The sequence below is a fragment of the Strongylocentrotus purpuratus genome, unplaced genomic scaffold (genome assembly GCF_000002235.5).
Source record: "Strongylocentrotus purpuratus isolate Spur 01 unplaced genomic scaffold, Spur_5.0 spur5_scaffold_8, whole genome shotgun sequence".
Classification (NCBI taxonomy): domain Eukaryota; kingdom Metazoa; phylum Echinodermata; class Echinoidea; order Camarodonta; family Strongylocentrotidae; genus Strongylocentrotus; species Strongylocentrotus purpuratus.
Window position 1 is genome coordinate 32,238,864 of NW_022145614.1, and position 23,986 is coordinate 32,262,849.

General features: G+C 37.9%; 2 protein-coding genes across 2 annotated transcripts; both read left to right on the forward strand.

Moving 5' to 3' along the window:
* Positions 1–738: 738 nt before the first annotated feature.
* LOC115920409 (mucin-22-like) lies at positions 739–17,267 on the forward strand. Its single transcript, XM_030976169.1, has 10 exons — positions 739–990; positions 1,870–2,106; positions 10,730–10,829; positions 11,427–11,546; positions 12,066–12,326; positions 12,561–12,662; positions 12,785–13,152; positions 14,689–14,835; positions 15,891–16,073; positions 16,770–17,267. The coding sequence occupies exons 1-10, from the start codon at positions 739–741 to the stop codon at positions 17,265–17,267; spliced, it is 2,268 nt and encodes a 755-aa protein (XP_030832029.1).
* Positions 17,268–19,132: 1,865 nt separating this feature from the next.
* LOC115920410 (adhesion G-protein coupled receptor G2-like) lies at positions 19,133–21,655 on the forward strand. Its single transcript, XM_030976170.1, has 3 exons — positions 19,133–19,229; positions 20,192–20,258; positions 20,706–21,655. Exons 1-3 carry the CDS (start codon positions 19,133–19,135, stop codon positions 21,208–21,210), a joined length of 669 nt encoding a protein of 222 aa, XP_030832030.1. The 3' UTR covers positions 21,211–21,655.
* The last annotated feature ends 2,331 nt before the right edge of the window (positions 21,656–23,986 follow it).

Here is a 23,986-nt window from a genome sequence, read left to right on the forward strand (position 1 = left end):
TTTTTTTGCTCCTCCCCATACTGCCAAATATTAATGACAAATTATATTAACTATACAGTACAGCTCAATGTTGACCTATTTACGATGTTTTTCATAAGAAAAGTACCTCAGTCTTCGCAAATATACTTAATAAGCATATTTGCGAAGAAGTAGTCTCACCTCGAAATCCAATAATATTGGATTTCGAGGTGAGACTACTTTCAAACAAACTTGCAAGTCCTTCAACAAACAGTTACCGATACAGCATATTTGCTCAATTTTGTTGAAAAGGAGCTTACATTAAAAGGAAACGCGAGAGACTATTGTCATGCCTGTTGATACATATTTAATCGCGCTGTCTGGATGTTACTTGTTTTTCCACTTTATAGCAGTACTGAGAAGGAACATGAAAGAGAATGAGAAAGAGAGCCTCAATCTGGTATATTTACCTTATAAAAGTGTAAACACGAGAAGAAATATGTAATGCTAGAATAAAGACAGACAGTGACTCAGATGATACATATTTAGTCCTTCATCCGGGTATTCGGCAATTTAGAAACTATATAATGTGTCTTTTTTTTTGGACTTTGATACCGGTAGTCGTTTTCAATTCTGCAGTCGCAGAAGCTACACATTACTGAAAGGGATTGTTCAGGTTTATTCCTAAATTCGCCTAAAATGGATAGAAGACGTTTAGAAGTGACCTCTCTCATGACTGTGAATATGCTCTTAATTGGGGCTGCCATCATTTCTATCCTTATGCCCATTTCAGTTTCTGAAGCCAGCCGACATGCTCCGACAAAACTAAGAGAAGGAATTGAGACTGAACATGCACCTTCGTACAAGAACAGTTTGTTGCTGGTTGAAGATGGTCTGTCCAAGAGCAGAGGAAAACGAGCGACTCCTGGAACACCGTTGCCTTTCAGTGCCGAAGAAGAGACCAATTTGGTGAATCTGCATAATAACTATCGCCGTCTGGTCTCGCCTCCAGCTTCTAACATGGACTATATGGTAAGCATTATGGGATGGGCCTATAAGCATAGAATACATATTGGATAACAGAAAACATGGACATATCGTACATGTTGTAATCAAACAATGCATACAATTAATCTGGTAGACATGGCACCAGAGGCTCCTCACTGATCAGGCTAGAGCCAAACTTCACCACTGCCAACTAATCGGGCAGTATACAGGGTTTTAATAAAATATCTCCCATGGTACGATAGTTATGCTGTATTCTACGTCTACTTCAACATTGATTCTTGGTAGACCGTTTGCTATCTCTCCCGGTGACTTGGACGTTAAACGAAATGCTTCGAGACTCCTAAAGTAAACTTATGATCGTTGTTTGTAAGATATGATGCCAATCCTGTAAAGTCATACTTTTTATGAAGAAACTTTGTGGGAACCTCTAGGTTGCAGATAAATCTGAAAATTTAACACCAAAAGAAGTGATTTCTTTCTAATTTACTCCCAATTTCATAGTGAACTTGATACTTTTAGTCTACTCTAGGGTGCGTTTATCATATTTTGCCACTCAGAAACAGCGTTTATATACAAATCAGCTTTGTGTTTATCATCTCTCAGAAACGTGATTCTGGCCCATTCTCACATTCAAAACCAATTTTTTTTTGGCGTTTCAATATACCATATCTAAAGACGTTTGGAAACAGGCCTTCGTTTTTCACCATGCAGAAACCTATTTGCCAGAAACACTTTTGAAACTAATTCATAAGCGCTGATTCTAGGCCAGAAAGGAAACGCACCCCTATAATCTTATCCAAACAGAGAATTGAACTGTATTATTTTGATCGTAGGTACCCTTAAACTCGAACCTATTCCATGCAATAGATTTTAAAATCAAACATTACCTTTGAATTTGTGTAGATATGGGATGCTGAGTTGGCAGCCTGGGCTCAGGAATGGTCTGATGGGTGTTACTATGAGCATGGGTTTCCACCAGCGGCTGATAATGTGGCAGTCGGTCAGAATCTCTGGCGTGGTCTTGTGCATGAGCAACCTGACGGCTCTGGTCCTATCAGCAGCTGGTGGGACGAATGGCAGTGGTATGACTATGAAACGGACTCTTGCCAACCAGGAAAGATATGTACCCACTACACCCAGGTGAGGACCATTATATTTATGAGCTATTGGAGGAAAATTCTAAAATATTAAAGTTAGCTACATTGACAAATTGATAATGGTTAGAAAATATGGCAAACAATTTGCAGTGAAGTGACTTCATTGTGTGTGAATGTTTTCTCTTTTCTTTTTATTTAAGTCATTATTATTTTTACACAAAATCATTCGTTTTGATTACCCGTAACAGAGTGTTTTCTTGCCTGCTAATGATCATGTAAATATCCACAATTTAATATTCTAATTTATTTCCCACCTCTTTTTCCTTTATTTATTTATAGTTGGTGTGGGATACTTCATCTAAAGTTGGCTGTGGCAGAAGCTTCTGTGCTGAAGGATATGATGATACACTAAACTTCAGCAGTGGCGTAATGAGCAAAAACGTTTGGGGGGGCTGACAAAAAAAATAATCAGAATCACCCCACTCTAACATGCAGGCCCCGCTGAATTACGTTTCTCAAAGTGGGGTCTAGGGGCAAAGCCCCGGTGGGGTTCAAGGGGCGAAGCCCCCCGAAGCTCAAGGGGTACGGGCCAGGCGCGGGGTGCAGGTGCAGGTGCAGGGAGGGGCGAATTTCCCCCTCCATCCTCCGCGAAACTCGGAAGCTTTGACGTTTCATTTAATTATTAGAAAAAGAAGACGGTTCGTTGTACTGTTCTCGAAAATAAATCTCGTCTGAATTCAGGTCCCCCCCCCCCCTTTTTAAGATTCTCCCCCGCGGGCGGAAGCTTTTACGTTTCATTAAATCATTAGAGAAACAAAACGATTCGTTGTACAGTTCTCGAAAATAATTCTCGTCTGAATTTAATTTTTCCCCTCTCGCGCGAAGCGCGAAATTTTTTAGGATTTATTAAATTATTAGAGAAAGAAGACGATTCAATGTAGAGTTCTCGACTCTAAATTTTCGTCTGAATTCAGGTTCCCCCCTTTTAAGTTTCCTTAAATCATTAGAGAGAAAAGACGATTCGTTGTACCGTTTTCGAAAATAATCCTCGTCTGAATTTAGATTCTCCCCCTCCCCCCCCCTCCCGCGCGAAGCGCGGAAGCTTTTACGTTTCATTCAATCATCAGAGAAAGAAGACGATTCGTTGTACCGTTCTCGACTCTTAATCCTTGTTTAGATTCAGTTCCCCCCCCTCTCCCCCTCCTGCGCGAAGCGCGGAAGCTTTGACGTTTCATTAAACTATAAAAGAAAGAAGGCGATTCGTTGTACCGTTCTCGAATATTAATCCTCTTCTGAATTCAGTTCCCCCCCCCCTCAGCGCGAAGCGCGGAAGCTTATACGTTTCATTAAATCATTAGAGAAAGAAGACAATTCGCTGTACAGTTCTCGACTCTTAATCCTCGTCTGAATTCAGGTCCCCCCCTCCCCCTTCTCGCGCGAAGCGCGGAAGCTTTTAAGTTTCATAAGATTATGAGAGAAAAAAGACGATTGGCTGAACAGTTCTCGACTCTTAATCCTCGTCTGAATTCAGGATTCCCCCCCCTCCCACGCGAAGCGCGGAAGCTTTTAAGTTTTCCGTAAATCATTAGAAAAAAAAGACGATTCGTTGTACCGTTTTCGAAAATAATCCTCGTCTGAATTTAGATTCTCCCCCCTCCCGCGCAAAGCGCGGAAGCTTTTACGTTTCATTAAATCATTAGAGAAACAAGACGATTTTTTGTACAGTTCTCGACTCTTAATCCTCGTCTGAATTTAGTTTACCCGCTCCCCCTTACTGCGCGAAGCGCGGAAGCTTTGACGTTTCATTGCTCTCATTCTATTTTATTTCTCTTTAATATACTTTTTCAAAAAAAGTGTGGGGGAGGGGGGGGGGGGGGGAAGCTCGAGGCTCCCGATCCCCGCCGTACCTCGGGCCCTGACATGTAGGAATCTCAAGAATCATATTTCTTGCCTGGCTGCAAATTTAGGAATCTGCATTTTCCAATAAACACATACAAACGTATTATTTACTAAAAAGTGAGGAAAAATCTCGGAAATGATCTCATTTCAGCATTATTTGTAATCCACCGTTGTGGAATTAGAAATAAACCACGTTTGAATTTGATTTCCACTAAGCCCCCCCCCCCCTATCAGTACGCCAGTATCTCCTCTTTTCCTTTCCCTTTCCTTCCTTCTCTCTTATTTGTTTTATGGGGGGGGGGGGGGGGGGGGGGGTCAACAGCCTGGGAGGCAAAGCCCTTTCGGCCCCCGATCTCCTTCTTCCCCCTTTTCTTTTCTTCTTTCTCTTCTTTCTTTCCCTTTCTCTCCTCTTTCCCTTTCGCTTCTTTTCCTTTTTTCTCTTTTTTTTTTTTTTTTTGCGGGGGGGGGGGGGCCAAGGCCCGCTCGCCCCCCCTGGATCCGCGCCTGGAATGGGCATCAGTGGCGGATCCAGGAATTTCTTACGGGGGGCACAAAATGGCATGGGGTGAAATATATGTAAAACGATGAACAACAGAACGAGGCTTTAACGGCGAGGGAGCGGAGTGACCAAGCAGGGGGTGGGTCTGGGAGGGGGTTCTGGCACTCTCCCAGTGTAAGAAGCATTTGCAATTTTAGAATCAAATTAGATGCATTTTTCAGGCATATATGACGTAAAATTGCTTTCTCCTACCCCTTCCAAGAGTAGGAATCTTTTGCAATTTGAGAACTACATTTGGCGCAATAATGCCCACCGACACTTCATGGAAAAAAAAGAGGCCCTCTGATTAGTTAGAAGTTAGAAAAAAGTGATCTGTCACGTCGTGAGACGTTGTATAAATTATGCTTTGATGCCGCACAATGCACAAAGACGGTGGGCCGGTACTTCATCAGTAGTACTTGCAAAAATTATCTCGAGTGTATAAACTGTGTCGTTATCAGGGGAGTCGCTAGATCTTTTTCAGTGGGGGAGGGGGGGGGGGGGGGAGGGTGTAGAGGCCGCCGATTAACGACAAAACGAGCCACCAATATTATTACCGACAAATATAAAAATGCCAATGTCCAAATGTCTACAAATTTAAGCCTTTAAATCCGGGGCCAGGAACTAAGTTATTTTTTTAGTTTTCACCTCCCGCGCAAAGCGCGGAAGCTTTGACACTTCATTAAATTATTAGAGAAAGAAGACGATCCGTTGTACTGTTCTTGACTCTTAAAGCTTGTTTCGCCCCTCCCGCGCAAAGCGCGGAAGCTATGACATTTAATTTAATTATTAGAGAAAGAAGACGATTCATTGTACCGGTCCCGAGTCTTCATCCTTGTCTGAATTCAGTTCCCCCCCTCCCGCGCTAAGCGCGGAAGCTTTGATGTTTCAATTCATTATTACTCTTAATCCTTGTCTGAATTCATTTTTCGCTCGTCCCGCGCGAAGCGCTGAAGCTTTCCCGTTTTATTAAATTATTAGAGAAAGAAGACGATTCGTTGTATCGTGTTCTTGTCTGAATTCAGCTTCCCCCCTCCCGCGCGAAGCGCGGGAGCCTTGACACTTCATTAAACTATTAGAGAAAGAAGACGATCCGTTGTAATGTTCTCGATTCTTAATTCTTGTGTCTCCCCTCCTGCGCGGAAGCTATGACGTTTTATTTAATTATCAGAGAAAGAAGACGATTCATTGTACCGTTCTCTACTCTTAATCTTGTCTGAATTCAATTCCCCCCACTGGGCCCCTTAACGGTATATGTGCAGTGTTACATGATATAAGTATGGAACGCTCGTTCGCAAATCTGTGCATGCTCAACCCGAGTGGTGGGTAGCATGTTATCTCCCGACAGTGCTTTGCACAGTAGCTTCTGGAAAGGAATTAGTGTTACTGTTAGTGGCCATTATAAGGCCCTTAGTGACTATAAAAAACATATGCTCTTCCTGGCTATTTGGGAATGGGTCAGTTTGCAAGAAATAATGGAGAAACTATAGCATTTTGTTGAAAATCATGTGATATCACGAACATTTATACATTACTTGTGAAAATAAGTCATGGTTCAATTTTATTTGGGGGGGGGGGGGGCTGGCGCCCCCCTAGCCCCCCACCAGTACGCCAGTGCCACTAACTACATCGTTGCTTGCAACTATTTGAAACAGTGAGTATTTTCCCTTTAAAACAATGACTTTACAAAAATGTTATTAATTATTATGCCTGTTCACACATAACAATTATTGCGATATGGATCGCTATGCAAAGATCGATTTTTTTTTTGGCGACCGTTCACAAATGTCAATTTAATGCGAATTGGATCGCGATCTAAAGATTGATTTTTTGGAGCGACCATTCACACACAGGGAAAATTCTCGGTAGACGGCAAGTACGTCCGAACTAAGCATGCATAAATTTCGACAATGTAAGCGCGCATGGAATCATGGGATTAAATGAATCGATTTTTGATTCTCAATACCATTCACACACACAACGCCCGGCAAATTATCGCGATCATTCTGAAAAATTGCGACACTTACTGAAAAGTGGATCGCTAAGAGGGTAAGAGGACACTTTTTTTTTTGTTTTTTTTGGTCCCAAAAAATTTCAACGACTTAGCCGACCGCTGAATGCTGAATAAGCGGGGGGGGGGGGGGGGGGGGGGTGGTAAGAGGACACTTTTTTTTTTTTTTTGGTCTCGAAATTTGAAAATTTGACATTTGGCTCCGTTGGGGTGGGGGGGGGGAGGGGTAAGGTGTCACCTTTTTAGGTCAGCCATGGGAAAAAAAATCCAAAGGGGGGGGGGGGGGTTGGAGGGGGGGGGGTGATGGAGGGGTTTACACACATAAAAATACCAAAGGAGGGGGTTAACCCCCCCCCCCTGTGTACGCGCCTGCACGGAACAATACGGGTACTGGGCGGTACCCAAACTTCTATTAGTACATAATAACGGCCAAACTATGTAATAAACCCGATTATAGCAATTTTGTCGCAGACCTTTTTGTTTACCCCGACTATGTGAGCTGACCTCAATTTCTTGACACGTCATTGGCGGCAAATTTTATCTTCTTTTTCTCTTTTTTGAGAAATACTATTTAAATAAAACTAAATGTCGGGAATTAGGAAAAGTACTTGAAACTAGTGCCAACAGTGGGCGGATGTCACGTCTTTATGAATAGTCATACCCAGTTTCGTAATGAGCAAAACATTTAGGGGCAAAAAGAAAAAAAGAAAATATTTTACAAATAAGTCAGAAAAACCCGTAAAATCATGTAATTTCAGTAATATTTGTAAATCACTGGTATCGAATTAGAAATAAACCACGTTTGAATTTTATTAAGGGGCAACTACTCCCCATGCCCCCTTCCCCCATCATCTCCCATCAGTACGCCAGTGGTCGTGCCCTGTTTTGATGAGGGTTAATATAAAAACAGAGCACGACTAGTTTGTCTCTTTCGCTCTCTTTCTCTTTCTCTTTGTCTCTCTCTCCATTACTCTCTGTCTCTCTATCTCTCTGTCTCTCTGTGTCTCATGTCTGTAACTTGTCTGTTATTCTCACTCCCTATATACCCCGTCAAACCCTCTATTGTTTGCTTTCCCTTTTAAGGTACTATTATGCAAAATAAATAAAGCGAATAAAAGTACGATTACTGTAGTTCAAATATTGTTGTCCCGAAATATCGAAGAAATATGGAAGAGCACACACAGACAGACCAACACGCACACACACACGCGCACATTCTCCCTCTCAATTACACACAAATAGAATAATAAATGTATTTTAACATGCGAGACATAATTATAATGGCCATTTCAACCTTTGATCAGTGACTTTCTGTTCATTAGTTAGGGATTGGAAGATGCTTAACAAGGGCAGGTTCAATTTATACTTTAGAATCAATATTAACAGGACGTGAGAATATAACCATGTTTGTGTACATTCATAATTGCTTTCTATCAATAGAAGTGAATCTTTATGTATATATTCATTATTCATGGGATCAATCTGCTTTAGTTGACTCTGCGCTTTGCCTTTTTCTCCCCCTTTTTAGGCAAGGCATTTTTCTTTGCCCCTCGAGTTTAATATTTTGAATCATCCTAACAACTCATTGATAAAGAAGCTTGATTAAAGAGCATTTCTTGATGATTAAAGCTTGATGTCACTTTATGTTATTATTTGTTGAATGTATATTCTTTGAAATGCAGAGGAAACAAAGATGTCAAACCATATGAGAACGGAACTAGTTGCACGAGGTGTACATCAGGAGTAATGCAATGTGATAACAAATTATGTCGTGAGTATCCTACATCCATTATGTTTACGAAAGGTGCACAATCATTATTTTTCTAGACGAGTAAACCTAAAAGGAAATAGATGAGACAAGCCGGAAGATTTATTTACACGTGAAGGTTATTCAGATTATTGTCAAAGATTTTAACAAAATATTGTCATAATTCCTATACCCTGGCGATCCCTATTGCATACTTATTTCGAATACATAAAGCCCAATAGAAACTATTTGTGAAAAAGTACATGCAAGATGCGAGAATATCACAAATTCGACATCGACATGTCATATAATTTTTGAAAATTTAAGGACACCCATAAAATGAGAAAAAAGATGTGAAGCATGAAGCACCATTAAAAACGGTGGCTATACTTTTACCTGACTTAATTGTTGACTCCTGTTGTTACCTGTTAGTGGGGTATCAATAAGTACATTATCACCCAAAGTCTGGTTTCTGTGACATCGATTTCGGACTTCGCGTTGAAATGTCTGTTTCGCATCAATCTGTTTTTCAAGGCAATATGACATTGTGTTCGAATCACCTACTTTCCTTTTACTAACTTTTTAATGGGTGAGATTTTAATATGTGTCCCTCGAAATGAGTTTGTAAGTGACCTTTGATTCCCAAGTAGTACAGCGTGTCAGTAAGGATATTAGCTAAAGTTTAAATAAACCTAGAAAGCGACTTCACAGTGATAAAGCAATTTGTGAATATAAATAATCGTACTCACTGCTGTATTTCGATTAGAATAGTTAGCGTTCTTGGTTTAACTACAATAAATCAAACATTTGAGCGTGAAAATATAATAGTTCTTCTTTTCCCTTTCTTTCAATATCTATGCAGGTATATGTCAAGAGGAAGAAACGGTAAGCGGTAAGTTGAAACATACTCGTTTAATGAAAGCAAGCATAACGGACAAGCACATCGATCGACTGTGCTGTCTTTGATACTAGAAAAGGAATATCCTGGCTGCCCATAAAGACAATTATAATCAAGTGAAAAATTCCACATAATCGTATGTGTGTCTTAACAACACAATGCCTCATGTTATATAGCCAGAAGGAAGTGACGTTTTGTCTGAAATGAACACACACTTGCACATACACAATCAAGAACACGAACAACAGATCTAACAAAAGACAAACATTTACATAATATACACATTTATACTTAACGCATTTTATTGCATGCCTTTTAAATAATTTATTCCCTTCATTATGTGGCGGTTTTAATTAATTTCTTTATGATTATATATATCATAGTTTGGTCTCCTATGTAGGCTCCTTTTCTAAGGTCGCCATCACGTTGAAGCTTTAGCTTAAAGGTAATACAAAGTTTTGGGAAATTAGAAAATTGGATGGATAGTGATTCTTTACAATTTTGATATATTTGCATGCCCCTGTGGATGTATTATAAGCACTAGAAAATTTAGCCCCTAAAACACTTCTGTGTTCGAGAAAAATTGAATATAAAATTTACCGGTGCTCCCGGTAAATTTTGATGAATTTCAAATAGCGCCTACGGCCGTAAAATGGTAGCTGCGACCATGAAATTCTTAGACTATGTAGTAGTGATATATTATTTCCAAACGGGAATAGCTAATTGGTCGATTTTTTGTCACGAAACATTGTTTTATAGCTTAATTAATATCTTGACCTTTAGAAGGAGCTAAACAACATAAATAGTTTAAAATTAAAAATTTCATAACTTTAGACTCGATTTCAACCGCGACAAAGATCACTGAATATTATAGGATCGCATATGCTTCCAATATGCTCATTTAAACCAAATTCATGACCCCTTACCAAAACTTTGTAATACCTTTAAGATGGTGGTCTCCTGCATTTTTTTCATTTTTGAAATGACTCGTCAACTATGTTTTTTTTTAAAGGTACACTTATGTAATATTTTATATCATGATATGATTATAATATGTATTTTGACTTTTGTTTATATTGCCATTGCATATTATGCTCTTTATCAAGTTGAGAAATGCAGATATAAAACAAAACAAACAAACAGACTCAAACATTAACCCTGAAAATATTTGTTCCAAATGTCGCCGATAAAACCAGAAATGTAAATTTCAACCACAAATACCCGTAGGACTGTCAATATTATAAAGATCAAGTAGAAAATGCTCAATCATTGTCATACTTTTAAATTAAATTTGTCGATAATATTGGTAATAATGATAAGATTGCAATAAATTAGGATAGCTTAATACGGAATACGGAATTTGCTATCATTCACGTGGAAAGAAATAATTTGTTTCCTTTTCTTTAAATGTATATGAAATTCTAGAACTTTTATAAAAACATGTCCGAACTATAACATGCAGGCAACACATATTAATCATAAGGCTTTTTAATTAGAACTTATTTCTACATTAAAATTTCAGTTGATATTGATATCCTTTTGTGTTCTCTCTTTGTCATTTTTTTTGTTAGAGTGTTCGACTACATGTGAAGTTAACTGTAAGAACTGTGGCGTTATCAACGATGACTGCACCTGTACTTGTACACCACAGTTCACTGGTGTCGACTGCTCAGGTTTGTATTTGATTATCACTCTATCACTCTCTCTATATATTTCTCTCTCACTCTCTGTCTCTGTCTCCCACTGTCTCTGTATTTCACTTTCTCCCTCCCTCGTTCTCTGTCTCTCTCTCTGTCCATCCCTCACTGCCTCTCCCTTCTCCCTATCTACCCCGTTCCTCTCTCTCCCTCTATATTGTGTTTACAATCCTTAATCCTTACTTGGGAATATTCATATATATAAATATAATACTCATAATCTATAGAAATCTTTGGGACTAACTTTTCTTCTCAGCAGGCTCTGAATGACCTGACTCGGATCTTAACCCCCATCGATCGTTTTGGAGGCAGGTCCGAAACTCTGCCGCTCAGTCCCAATTCACTTACTTACAAATATTAATTGAAAGTGATATGAAAGCCCTGAAAATCTCTCTTTATTTTAGAGTGATAAGAATAAAAATATCCTCCTTCAACTTTATTATTCGTCACCGAAAGCTTATTTTTGTCCCGGTTAATAGGAGTTTTTATTCCACTTTATTTGCGTTGATCCTCTTCTAATTATGTAAATGGATGGCCTGCATAACATTTTCTTTACATTTCTTTTCTATATAGCTCCTTGTGGCGATTACGATGCAAACTGTGGTACGGGATGGCCACAGATCTTATGTTCAGGGATGATACAAGGTTTTGAGTTCGTCTTAGAGCAGTGTCCTGCCATGTGCGGCCTATGCAGTACGTATTGGTTGTATGCATATGGTCGTACCTATGCTGCTTAAAAAAAAAACTCTTGTAATAATTAAACAAAAAACTATATATAGGTGTACTCTTTACAAGCACATGTACCTCTGGATAAAAGTATAAAACATTTAGTTCAATCATGTAGGATTTAGACGTAAGATATCTCCTGTCTATTTATTCACAATCTTTAAGACAATATGGTTAATCTAATACTATTTTAAGTTTGATGAAGTTTTGCAAATTGCAATTTGGATCAAATCCGTCATTAACTATGCGAATTGCATAATAACACGACAAAATGAAATATATCTCACCCTCGATTTGCAAATTATATAGAAATTTTAATTTTACAAACTTTATCAATAACAAATTCATATTAACGAGTAAAAAATAATAAATAGACCATCAACTATTGATGCTGGCTGGCAGGCAGGTAAATAAAATAAAATGTTTATTTCAGGTTTATCTCAACAGTCTTACGTCTTCCTTCCATATGCTTTTGACCTTCCTCAGGTGTCGAACCTGATACATTAATCACAGGCTGCCCCACAGCCATACAGCGAATATTAAATACAGACTCTTTGACCAACGATCGCTTTGCAATAGTAACATGGATCGAACCGATCTCTAGTCTAACATCGGTCGTTATGACGTCACAATCCCATGTCCCTGGCACCCGGTTTCCAGTCGGTCAGACTTCTGTTCAGTATGTCTTTTCTTCAGACACGCAAGAAGTTGCAGCGACGTGTTGTTTTGATGTCGAAGTGATATTCAGTGAGTATTAATGGTCTTATAATCAGCTTTCATATCAAATTAAATATCAAAGCAAGCTTAAAAAAAAGTGTAAATCTTTCTCTTCTTGATGATAGGCGCAATACCACTTTTTTTAAAATGAAAGAAATATTCTGATTTTGTCTGCAAACAACATATTTGTTTTTAAATGTACTTTTTACTTAATTCAATTATTTACATTTTGATCTTTACAATCATAATTCATTCTCTCATTAGGACTCGTCTGCTCAAACACAACAATAGCATCTGACTTTGGAGATGTAAGACTTCCTGCATCTGAAGTGGGAACCACTATCGACTCTATGGAATTATGTCCAGGTAAAACTCAAGATCAGATTAAATGCATTCATCATAAAGTAACTGGGTCATAACTAATGTGTCTAATGAAGACGATATCTTAACTTTTACCTGAAAACATCTTTCCCTTTTTTTTTTCAAAGATATTCTTATACCAATCATTCACGCGGTTTGTCAGCTCGGGAGCAACGGCACAGCCTCTTGGGCCATCGATATCAAATGTACCACAGAAGGAACTACGACAGGAGGAACTACGACAGAAGGAACTTCGGCAAGAGGAACTACGACAGGAGGAAACGCGACAGAAGAAACATCGGCAAAGGGAACAACGACAGGAGGAACTACGGCAGAAGGAACTTCGGCAACAGGAATGACCACAGTAGGTAAAACGACAGTAGGTACATCGGCAAAGGGAGGAACTACGCCAGGAGGAACTACGACAGAAGTGACCACGACAGACGGAACCATTACAGAGGGAAATATGACAAGATCACTGGCAGGGATTTTAAAGGTATACTTACGGATGACTGATAAAGTCGGCAAACACGTCCAATTCACTCTATTTATTGTTCTTATTCAACGGTTACCATAGTTACGGCTCGGTTTTAGATGGTTCTTTATTCAGTTTGCAGAAGGTTCATTGACCCTAAGTTTGTTGATTCAGAAGGTTTATCATCTGAAGGCGATACTCCGAAGGACTTTAATTTCGAATCTGGGTCAGGGTTGGTAATTTCGAAGATGAAACAGTATTGATTTGAGCAGACTAGTTATGCCCCTTTTATCTGTGTAAGATATGAACATTCTATATAATACCTCAAAAAGCTTGGGAAACGAAGCTGATTTTATAAACCCCTCACAAAAAGGTTAGGAAAGTCAAGTTTGATTGATTACATCTCTCTTGTTATGGCATAATCATCGCTGTGTTTGGATTTAATTTACTCCTTTTTACAATGTTACTCATGTGTTATGATTTTTCTGTCATGGAATGTGCATTGCATTTAGATAATGGGCAAGGTCACAAGTGAAAAGCTACGAATTCTACTGCTTTGGTTCTGCTATGCATTCTTCCTTCTTTGAAGAGTGTAGAGCTGCTGTGTAGTGTACTGCATATTCAACACCAGTGCTTACCAATGTATTTTGCAACTTTTCACCGTTGACCCCGCCCTTTATTATGATGTACTGCTTATTCCATGGCTGCAAAGTCATAACAATATTGTAACATTTTAAAGAACAATAAACACACTTTGCAGTGATACTAAACAAAGCGATATTTATTCAATGACAGGAGAGAAATAGTCGATCAAACTTGAGTTCCTAATATTTTTTTTGAGGGATTGATATTTTCTGAGTAGGTACTCTCGCTCAAAAGAAATTCGTACATGTGTTCGGATTTATGAACGTTTGAATTCATGAAACAACAGAATAACGAACGTTAGAAATAACAATTATGCCTTCATTCAACAACTTTATGTGGACAAAATTATTGGATTTGGGAATAGCGAAAGAAAAAAAACTGGCTGTCAGGTGTTTCAAACAATCCAAAAATCGTAACAATTTTTTTTCTTAGATCATAGAGCATCACCGACTAGGTTCAAGAGAACGGTGGACAGTCAAGATTTAGTGTAGAATGCATTCCATCAGTGAATATAGAGCTTTTCATTTTGTTTGATTAGAAAATAATGCTTATCGAAATGTGCATGATCATTATCTTTCCAACCAATCTATCTGCATTATGTCCCATAGCTGGAATGCCGTTGGGGCTACAATCATGACAATGAAATGGACGTCGATCCATAACATTCTGTCTTCAGCTATTCTAGTTAGCTGCTCAAAGTATATTCCCGTCCAATGCTTGATGTTGTCAATTCATGCCTAGTTGGTCTGCTCCTCATCCCATACCATCTTTAAATGTGGACACATTATTTATAAAAAAAAATCGAATCTTGTTAATTTAAAGAAAAGTGTCTTTTGATAAATTTAAAAAATGTAATATTGTTAAGTTTTAAAGCCTATGCCGATTCGTCTTTTTACTTTGTTTCTTTCATAGACTGGAATATCTGGCGATAATCTGAGTAACATTTCCAGAGCAGTGTTTCTTATCACAGAAGAGACTGAATACATCACGGTCACAGATATGGGTTTACTCGTCGATATCCTGCAGCAGATATCTTACCTGAATTCCACCGATGCTAATGTGAGTTTTACAGGTTTAAACTAGTGGTACATTCACTTGGGTCTCAATCCAAGGGTTGAGGGTTCGAATTCCAGCTCGGCACTAACCTCCTTTGGCAAGACATAAATCCACATTTGCCACTCTCCACCCAGGTGGAAATGGACACCTGACAACTGCTTTGGTAATAATAATGGCAGGGTTCTCAGGAAGAACAGCAATAATGCTTGTGTGGCTTCTCTTGGTTAAACAAACAAAAGATCATTATTATTACCTTGTCAATACAAGCTGATCTTCAACGAAATCAGAAACATGACAACAATAACATGAAGGGGAAAACAAATCCGAACTTGCTCTATCCATTCAATGTATACACAACTTAAGAAATCACAGCGTCTATAAAATGTATCGAAATCAAACCACAACGGAACAAAATACTAGCTGAATAATAGATTTGATTTGAGTTAGTTATCCTTTCGTATCAGCTGGTAGAATTACATAAACTGGTATTAATCAAATTATGATCAAATATTTTGACGGTAAAATATATGCAAAATATTTATAAGGTTATAATAGTCTATTTTGAATTGGACGGTAAAGTATTTTTGAGTATATAACCAAATGTCAAACGTATATGATTTACATAGATTTGCATGTTTGTCATGTTTGTCCATGATGAATTCACAATGTCACCAAGGTTAACATGGTGTATGGCACAGTGAAGGCTCTTGACTCTCATACGGGAGGTCACGGGTTCGATCCTTACTTAGTGCTTACATCATTAATTGGACAAGATATTTTCCCCGAATTCGTCCTGCTAGGCCCAGATGTTTTTATTTAAGTCAGTACCTGGCAATGCTGCAGGGGTTATAGTAATGGTATGGCCCGGATGAAGGGCAATTTCTATGCTAATACGGCGAATCCGGGTAAGTAAGACCAAATTACCATAATTTGTCAATTATTTTAATTCACGGGAACATTTTTTTCTTTTATTGTATAATAGGTTGTAATTTAGTATCTTATTTCAAACATCGAGACAAGTATCAAATTGTGAAAATGTATGTTTGATCATTTGGCAGGTTACCGATGATATAGTTGGGATAGTGAATAACTTAATGAATGCCGAGAAAGAGATTCTAACTTCCGCTCAAAGGAAAGGAAACTTCACCACTGCGATTGTCCAAATCATGGAATCACAACTGAACACTGTTGACGTACATAATGGCTCATTCGATACATCTTATACAAATATTGCAGCGAAGGTAACTTTTGTTTGTAGAAGTACAAATCGGGCCCAGACCGACTCCAAAACGACTTAATTTTTGCCAGAAGGGTAATGCACTCTTTAGGGGTTGGTCTAGTGTCGGTCTTGTATGTGAGACTCACATTTCATGTTAGACAATCCATAGTCACATTCTATGCATACTTGTTAAACAAAATAATGTTGATCTTGACAACATGAAAGCTTCTCCGAGGATTACCCGACAGAGTACAAGTACGGAGACTGAGTTCCAAGTATTGTTGTTCATTGACTAATACCAGTTTAATGGAATAACTCGTCACTATACAATCATGTATGTCCCCCATAACATCTAATTAGTTTGAAAACATTAGTAAACCAATCTACTGTTGAGATATCTCTGAAGGTTTGCAATGTCTTGTTGATTTTGTGGATAATTATCCTATTGGGATTTAAGATTACGGCATAGCATAACACTTAGTGAATGGAATGATCTTCTTCTCCTTCGGCTACTTATGTCTTGAAGGAATTTTTCATGTAATTATGACATTTAGGCCTACTTCGCTTCAAGTCATTTACTGTGTCTTGAATGAGATCGCACATTCAGACTTGCCAATGTTAGTTATATATCAATGTTAATCTAGTGTGTCTTATAATGCAATTATTATGCACTGTGCTTGTTGTTTTCATACTTTCTTTTGTTATCGGGTGGGTACAGGTACTTGATTTACCTTCAGAGAGTGTTCTCGATGGCCTAGTTGTAACCATGTTTACTGAAAACAAGGAAGACCTGAGCAGCAGCAATGTCAAGGTGGGAACGCACCAGGATACCCCAACCGAAACGATCGCTGAAGACACTTTTGCCAGGGTTGTTGTTCCCATCGAAGCTACCCAGATTGTCACCGTGCCAAAGGCGACTATAGAATCAGAGAGTTTAGCTACCCAACTCCCTGGAAGTAACCCAGGATCAACGACCCGGTCAGGATTGTCAGGGGATCCAGGGAGTGTGATCAGTGACTATCTACGAATTGTCTTCCTCGTATACGTCGATGATGTCATGTTCCCATCACCAACTCTCGCCCAACTCAACCAGGAGTCGGAAGACTTCAACCGTACTGTCAACACACCGGTTGTCTCCTTAGTAATCGGAGGGCGGAAGATTGAACACTTGATGGAACCCATTAATATCACCTTCTCTAGACTGATGGTAAAATAAGTGTTCTGGTGATACCATACGAAATATAATATAATATTGACTGATTTCTTGATATATCAAGGATTTATGTTATCTTATCATGACTGACAAAAAAGAATGAATGGATTAAACATTCATGTGTCCTTAGTTAAGGCTTTAAATCCTCTCCGATCAATCTTTCAAATGGAGTTTCTGAAATTGTCAAATTAAGCTACATAATTACGTTATTATCACTTACCCCTTTCTCTCTCTCTCTCTCTCTCTCTCTAGTCTTTCTCTCTAGCTATCTCCCCTTTTCAAATTTAATTATATTTGATTCCTCTTGTATCATGATCAGGCTGGCTCCCGTAATCCGACTTGTAACTTCTGGGAGTATAGTCTTGGCAAATGGTCTAGGACTGGATGTGAACTGTTACCTGATAATTCGATGAGAAATTCAATGGAAGTCGACGGCATTGAAGATGAATACTACACATGCTCCTGTGATCACTTGACAAACTTTGCTGTTCTGGTGGTAAGAACATCTTCATACATAGATTTTGGGCTCCTAAAAAGTGCGCATTTCTAGATTTTTCTTAGAAGGATTTTTTTTCTTCATCCTTAGGCATAAGGGCCGATTCTGCATAACTATACGTACTTATAATTTAATAATCAAGGTGTCGGTCCATCTCCGGGGAATGGGGGGGGGGGGGGGGGGGGGGAGGCAAATCTGTAAAGAGGAAGCATGCAAGAATTCGGTGAAAATTGAAGAAAAAAAGAAAGGTTGCAAGTAAGCTGAGGTTTTAGGTTAACTATAATCATGATGTATTTCCCATCTGCCACTCTTTAATGTCCAAAGTCTGCAGTAGTGTTCACTTTCCGCCCCTCCGTTCCCACCTCTGCTCAATTTCACGTTATTGTTTTGACCCTAGGACATCTACGCGATGGAGGTACCTCCCAACCCATTACTGCGTGTATCCAGTATCGCTGGTTGCACCATTTCATGTGTGTGTTTGCTCATCACACTGATCTCCTATCTCAGCATCAAGTAAGTGGACTTTCTATGGTGGCATTTTACAGCTGTCTTTGCAGAATATAGTCACTGAAATTGTACCATTCTTTTAGCGATTTTTCTTCTTCTCGCTTACGAATTATTTCGGCCACCAGATAGCACCACTAAAATTTAATTTTCAATTCACCGGTGGCACTTTACAGACAGTTAAAGTATAACTAATGGGCATGTGTAAAATAATATACAGTTGGCTGGTGGAAATAGAGGGATGGACACAGAAGGGATATATTTTATTCAAAATTTCGCGAAATTTTGCCAATAGGCCTGTTTAGCGAAAATGGTTGTCAAATGCCACAACTTATGATTTACTTTTGAACAAAGACAAAATATAATACGAAGGTATTATTGATAAATAAAAACAGTCGTCAATATGCCACCTTGTTGTTTCATCGAAATTTAGATTCTCATTATATAAATGACAAATCTGATTTTGTTTCTTATTAATTAACATAATTTCGTTCATCATGTGGTAAAAAAGTCGATCACGATCAATTACCGATAAATTCTTTTGAATTCTAAATTCTAAAAACTTTCATGAAAAGTTCGTTGCAGCGAAAATCGCCCCCTTCTCCCGAAACCCGCCCCACTCCCTGTGTTAAACCACTGCCTTTCGATATTAACACACATTTCATTCTTTGATGTTAACAGAAGAGTTCAGAGCTCCCAAACACACCGGATCTTTATCTGTCTGTGCGTCACTCTCCTTTGTTTATACTCCACCTTTCTGGTCATCGTGGCTCTCGACACGGAGTTCCAGCATGCTGAGGTCGAGGGGATACCATGTATCGTCCTGGCGGCACTCGTCCACTACTTCGTGCTCTCTTCGATTACTTGGATGGGCATCGAGGGGTTTCATACTTACCTGGTCATCATCAGAGTCTTTGATACTTACATACCGAAATTTATGATCAAAGCTGCTGTGGTCGGATGGGGTAAAGTTGATCATTTATTTCAATTCAATAAGACTTATCTGCATCATTGATGTACTTTACCAATCGACAAATGCTCCAACTTTTCAATAGACCCAAATATTTAATTGACATTATTGCATCGGTAATGCACTGATTTATAAAAGTTTATCTTCTTTTCCATTTTACCATCTGTGCTTCTGAGTGTTTCCACAAGCATACTGATGATGATGATGATGATGAACAGCATTTGTATAGCGCCATTTATCTGCAAAAGCATTCAAAGGCGCCTGGCTCCCTCATACTATTATTATGACGCAGTAAACCGCTACAAAAAAGGCGGCCGCGGTTTTTTACGCCATGATCGAGGGCACAGTTCTGATTGCGCATATTCACTGAGCTTTATAGACACAGAAAACGTGAAGCGTATTACACTTTACGTCATCATTAGATAACCGATGCGGTTCTGCCGCGTCAAATCTGAACGACCAGACAGGACTTTTTCCGGCAAATTTAACAAAAAATCTTTTGGGCTCACAGGCCGTTGTTTCCTAACAAACTGCCAAGAAAAAAAGTAGGAAAAAAGGGAGAGGTCTTGTTGAGGTGTAGAAAGTGACTTGGAAAATTCCCCCCTTGATATGTACAAAAAAGGTTCGACTACACATTGCTCATTCACTTGTCCGAAAATGACGGGGATTTATGTCTTTTCATCGGATGTCTTCTTATTAATTGCTGTTAATAAAAGTTGAGAAATAACACAGAAATGGGAGATATGGACATAAAATACTATGGGGAAAAGAGGTGAGAGAAATAGAAAGGTGGACATAGAAATAGAGAGACGAGAGAAATGGTAGAGAAAGCTAGAGGGAAAACTGATAGAGTGTGAGAGAGAGAGAGAGAGAGAGATAGAAGGGGGCGTGGGCATGGTATGGAATGAAATATAGCCTAAATTAATCTCTCTTATTTTCTTTTTTATTAACTGATAGGCATTCCGGCAGTTATTGTTGGTTTAACTGGAGGAATCGCTCGGAACTCGTATGCCGTTGAAGATTAGTAAGTATTAAAATGTTGGTTCTGACGGCGTTTCCGTATGTAGACCCTTCATCTATAATACTATACTATTTCACCATATTGTAAATGAAGCAACGAAATTCAATAAGCATAAAACAGAAATACAAATCATTTTTGTTGTAATGTGGAGCTAAAACAATCAATCATCACACCAAAACATCATTACAAAAAGACTCAAAACAAAAAACAAATATCCCCCGAAATATATGATTATGATGATGATGAGGGATAGATGAGGGATAGATGATGAGGGATAGAGCAACGTCGATCTGGCGCTGCTCAGTGGCTGCCGGGCTCACGATCAATGGGGCAAAAAGAATTTCCGTTTCGGTTTAATAAAATTTGGAGTGGACTATTAGGCTATTATTATTATTATTATATTATTATTATTATGATGTTCTTTAATGTATATTATTTCCCCTTGTGCAGTTGCTTCATCCATAAGTGGTCGTTGATCGGTGGTCTTCTTGTACCAATGGCCATCATCCTCCTTGTCGACACCGTCATCTTCATATTGGCAATGCGTCACTTGAAGCAATCTGCCAGAAAGGAAGGTCGTGTGAAGAAGGACTACAGAGACCAACGACAAGAGACCCTAGAACGAATCCAGAATGGTATCGCCATGTTGATCCTGCTTGGCTTCACCTGGATCACTGGATACCTGACCCTGATCAATGTAGACATCGCCAACACCCTCTTCATCATCTCCAACTCCTTACTAGGCTTCTTCATCTTCGCCCTGTATTGTCTTCGTAAGGCAACCATCAGAGACCAATGGCGTCGAGGTCTTTCTTGCGGATTCTCGGGTGAAGACCAGAACACAAAGCGAAGTATAGGACCGACACCAATGAATACAAACGGAACTACAGGAACTTGTTCTTCGTCTGAGGACTCGTCTTCTGTGCATTATAGTAACCCATCTTATGCATATTGACGATAACATGATGTATGCTAGTAGCTTATACAACCATCAAATAGATTTTTTATAAATCTATTAGAGTTCTAGTCTTACAACATGATATTTTTCACAAAAGAAGCCCATAATTCGCATATTGTCTGTCCTAATATAATGTACATGTGATTTTAAAACATTACGTAGATACAAATAGATCGTCTGTTTCGATGGGCAATTATAGTATGAAATCATATTGGACATTTGTTATAGTAAAGCAAACATGATGCTTGTATGTTAAAAAGTGACATTCTTTTTGTGAATATAAAAAGAATAAAAATCATATTTTGAAGAGCAAACCAAATTTATAGTGAGGTGTACATTTTTAAATAAAAAGCAATGTAAATGATAGGTCAAGTGATCAATGCACGGTTACAAATTTTGTAGAAGTCTGGGGTTCCTGTGATCATGACGAAAATAAAAATGATGAGCATTTCAGTTCAATACATTTTTTTGATTAACTTTATAATGAATATTTAATCACTCGTAACTTTTACGATATTAAAAAAATGTATGAAAGTATTTTGAAGATAATAAAGCAAATTTGTTAATTTCAATTTGTCAACATTGTACACAAATAATAAGTTTACGCTGCAAGATTTAAAAAAATGATCTTATTATGCTATATGATTAATATAACATATAGACTTATACAGAAAGATAATAACATCATCCATTACACTCGTACAAGGTTTCCTAGGTGGATAACCAACACTGGATCACCCCAGGGATATGTACTTTCCCAGACTATTTTCATTCTTTATACCAATGACTGCCTATCTCATTTAAAAAATGTTCACTCTTTCAAGTATTCAGACTAAATTGCCATCGTATAGGGCTGATTAAAGATGATGAAAAGAGATTGTGTACATTTTAGTGGGGACCCCACTGAAAATAAGCTCTCGAGCTTTCGTGGGTTATCCTGTTCAAGCTGACTTAATTTTGATCTGTTAATCTATTATCATTGTATATTGTTGTATGTTGGAAGCTTGTCGAATAAAAATCAGTCAATCAATCAATCATTTCAACTCATTTGTGTGGAAAATTATCTGGAGCTGAATGTTCAGAAAACCAAAGAGATCTTGTTTGATTTCAGGATCAAAGTAGAAAGCAAACCAGGTTGACCACCCTGTAAGCATTAAAGGGCAAGATATTGAAATTGTTACTTCATACAAATATTTGGGCACACACATTGACAATGAACTGGTCTGGAATGGGCATACAAAAGCCCTCGCAACAAAAGGGAGCCAGCGAATGCAGTTTCTGAGAAAGTTGCATTCATACCACGCTGATAGGACCATACTGTCACTTTTTTATCGGTCCATAGTTGAAAGTGTAATGACATAAATTATAATTGTGTAGTGTGGTACAAATAGTGCCAGAAAGAAAGACCAAGGAAAACTCAAAACCATTAACAAACAAGCAGCCAAAATAATAGATAAAACAATGTGTACGGCTGTCAAGGTTTCAAGAGATTCAAGTCACCCCCTGAATTAAAATTATGTCAGGCTGAGAAGTGGTATATAAAGGTTGCAGTCGAAGAAAACCCGCACTTCGAGTTACCTGAACTCATTTGCTCCGTACTCTATCCGTTTTTTGAATGAAATATAAAAAGTAAAATGTATGATTCGCATGATATTATTTGCTTGTAGGAAATGATAACAAACTTATTCGTATTTATTATAGGAAAATTATATTAGTTTTCTTATAAAAGCCATCTTTTCCTCAAATGAAATGAATAAGTCTCTTCTGTATTTCTACTTACATGCCATAACGTATTGTTATTAATAATTGATTCATACTGCCTTCAATAGTAATTAATATACTGCATTCATATTAAGGTTTCATTTATAGGGACAAGAATTGTTGTGGATTTATAAGAATAGGATATTGCATTACCCCAGAAGATAGGAACATTATTTGTAACTTACTAGAATATATACATGGTTATTTTTCGACCATATAGAAAATTATAATGATAAACTCTATTGATTGTTAAACTGTTTGTGGTTTATTGTTTACCTAACAACAATATTTCATTACAATGATATACTGAGTCAAACTAATAATATACCAATTACACAAAAAATAATATTGATAATGATAATGACAATAACAATGTAATATTGCGTTGGTAATTACTCTGAATATTTGAACAAAGTTGAATGCATTGTAAAATTAGAGAAAATATTTATATAATGTGAATGTTAAAATATGTTTATTCTTAATCATTGTATTTACATTTTCATTTTTCATTATCATGTTATTGTTATACATTGTTAGTCAAGTAATTCGTCCAAATTAAGCGCATTGTTCATTTCACGTTTCTTGTTGATCCTTATTACATATTTAGTTTAACCGTACTTTTCATTTCACTTGTTTTGTAAAGCGCTTAGAAACTGTACTTGTATACCAGCGCTATATAAATCTTAATTATTATTAATATTATTATTCTCTTGATAATCGTTTTAACGTTGTATCATGTCACATGTACATCATATCTATTTTTTTGTGTGAATAATGCATGTAAACGCAACAAATTTCCTTTTGGACCAATACATTTGAATTAAATTGAATTGAATAGCGTATTACATATACCTCTCTTTAGAAATCTATAGCCATTTGATTGGTCGAAATCGGAGTCTTGATTTTAGCCATTCCCGTAGAGAAACGAACAATGCCAGTACCGGTAAATAGTTTAATAGTGAGATTCCCGCAAAATTCAGGGTACTGGGAAATAGTAAAATTGTGCTGGGAT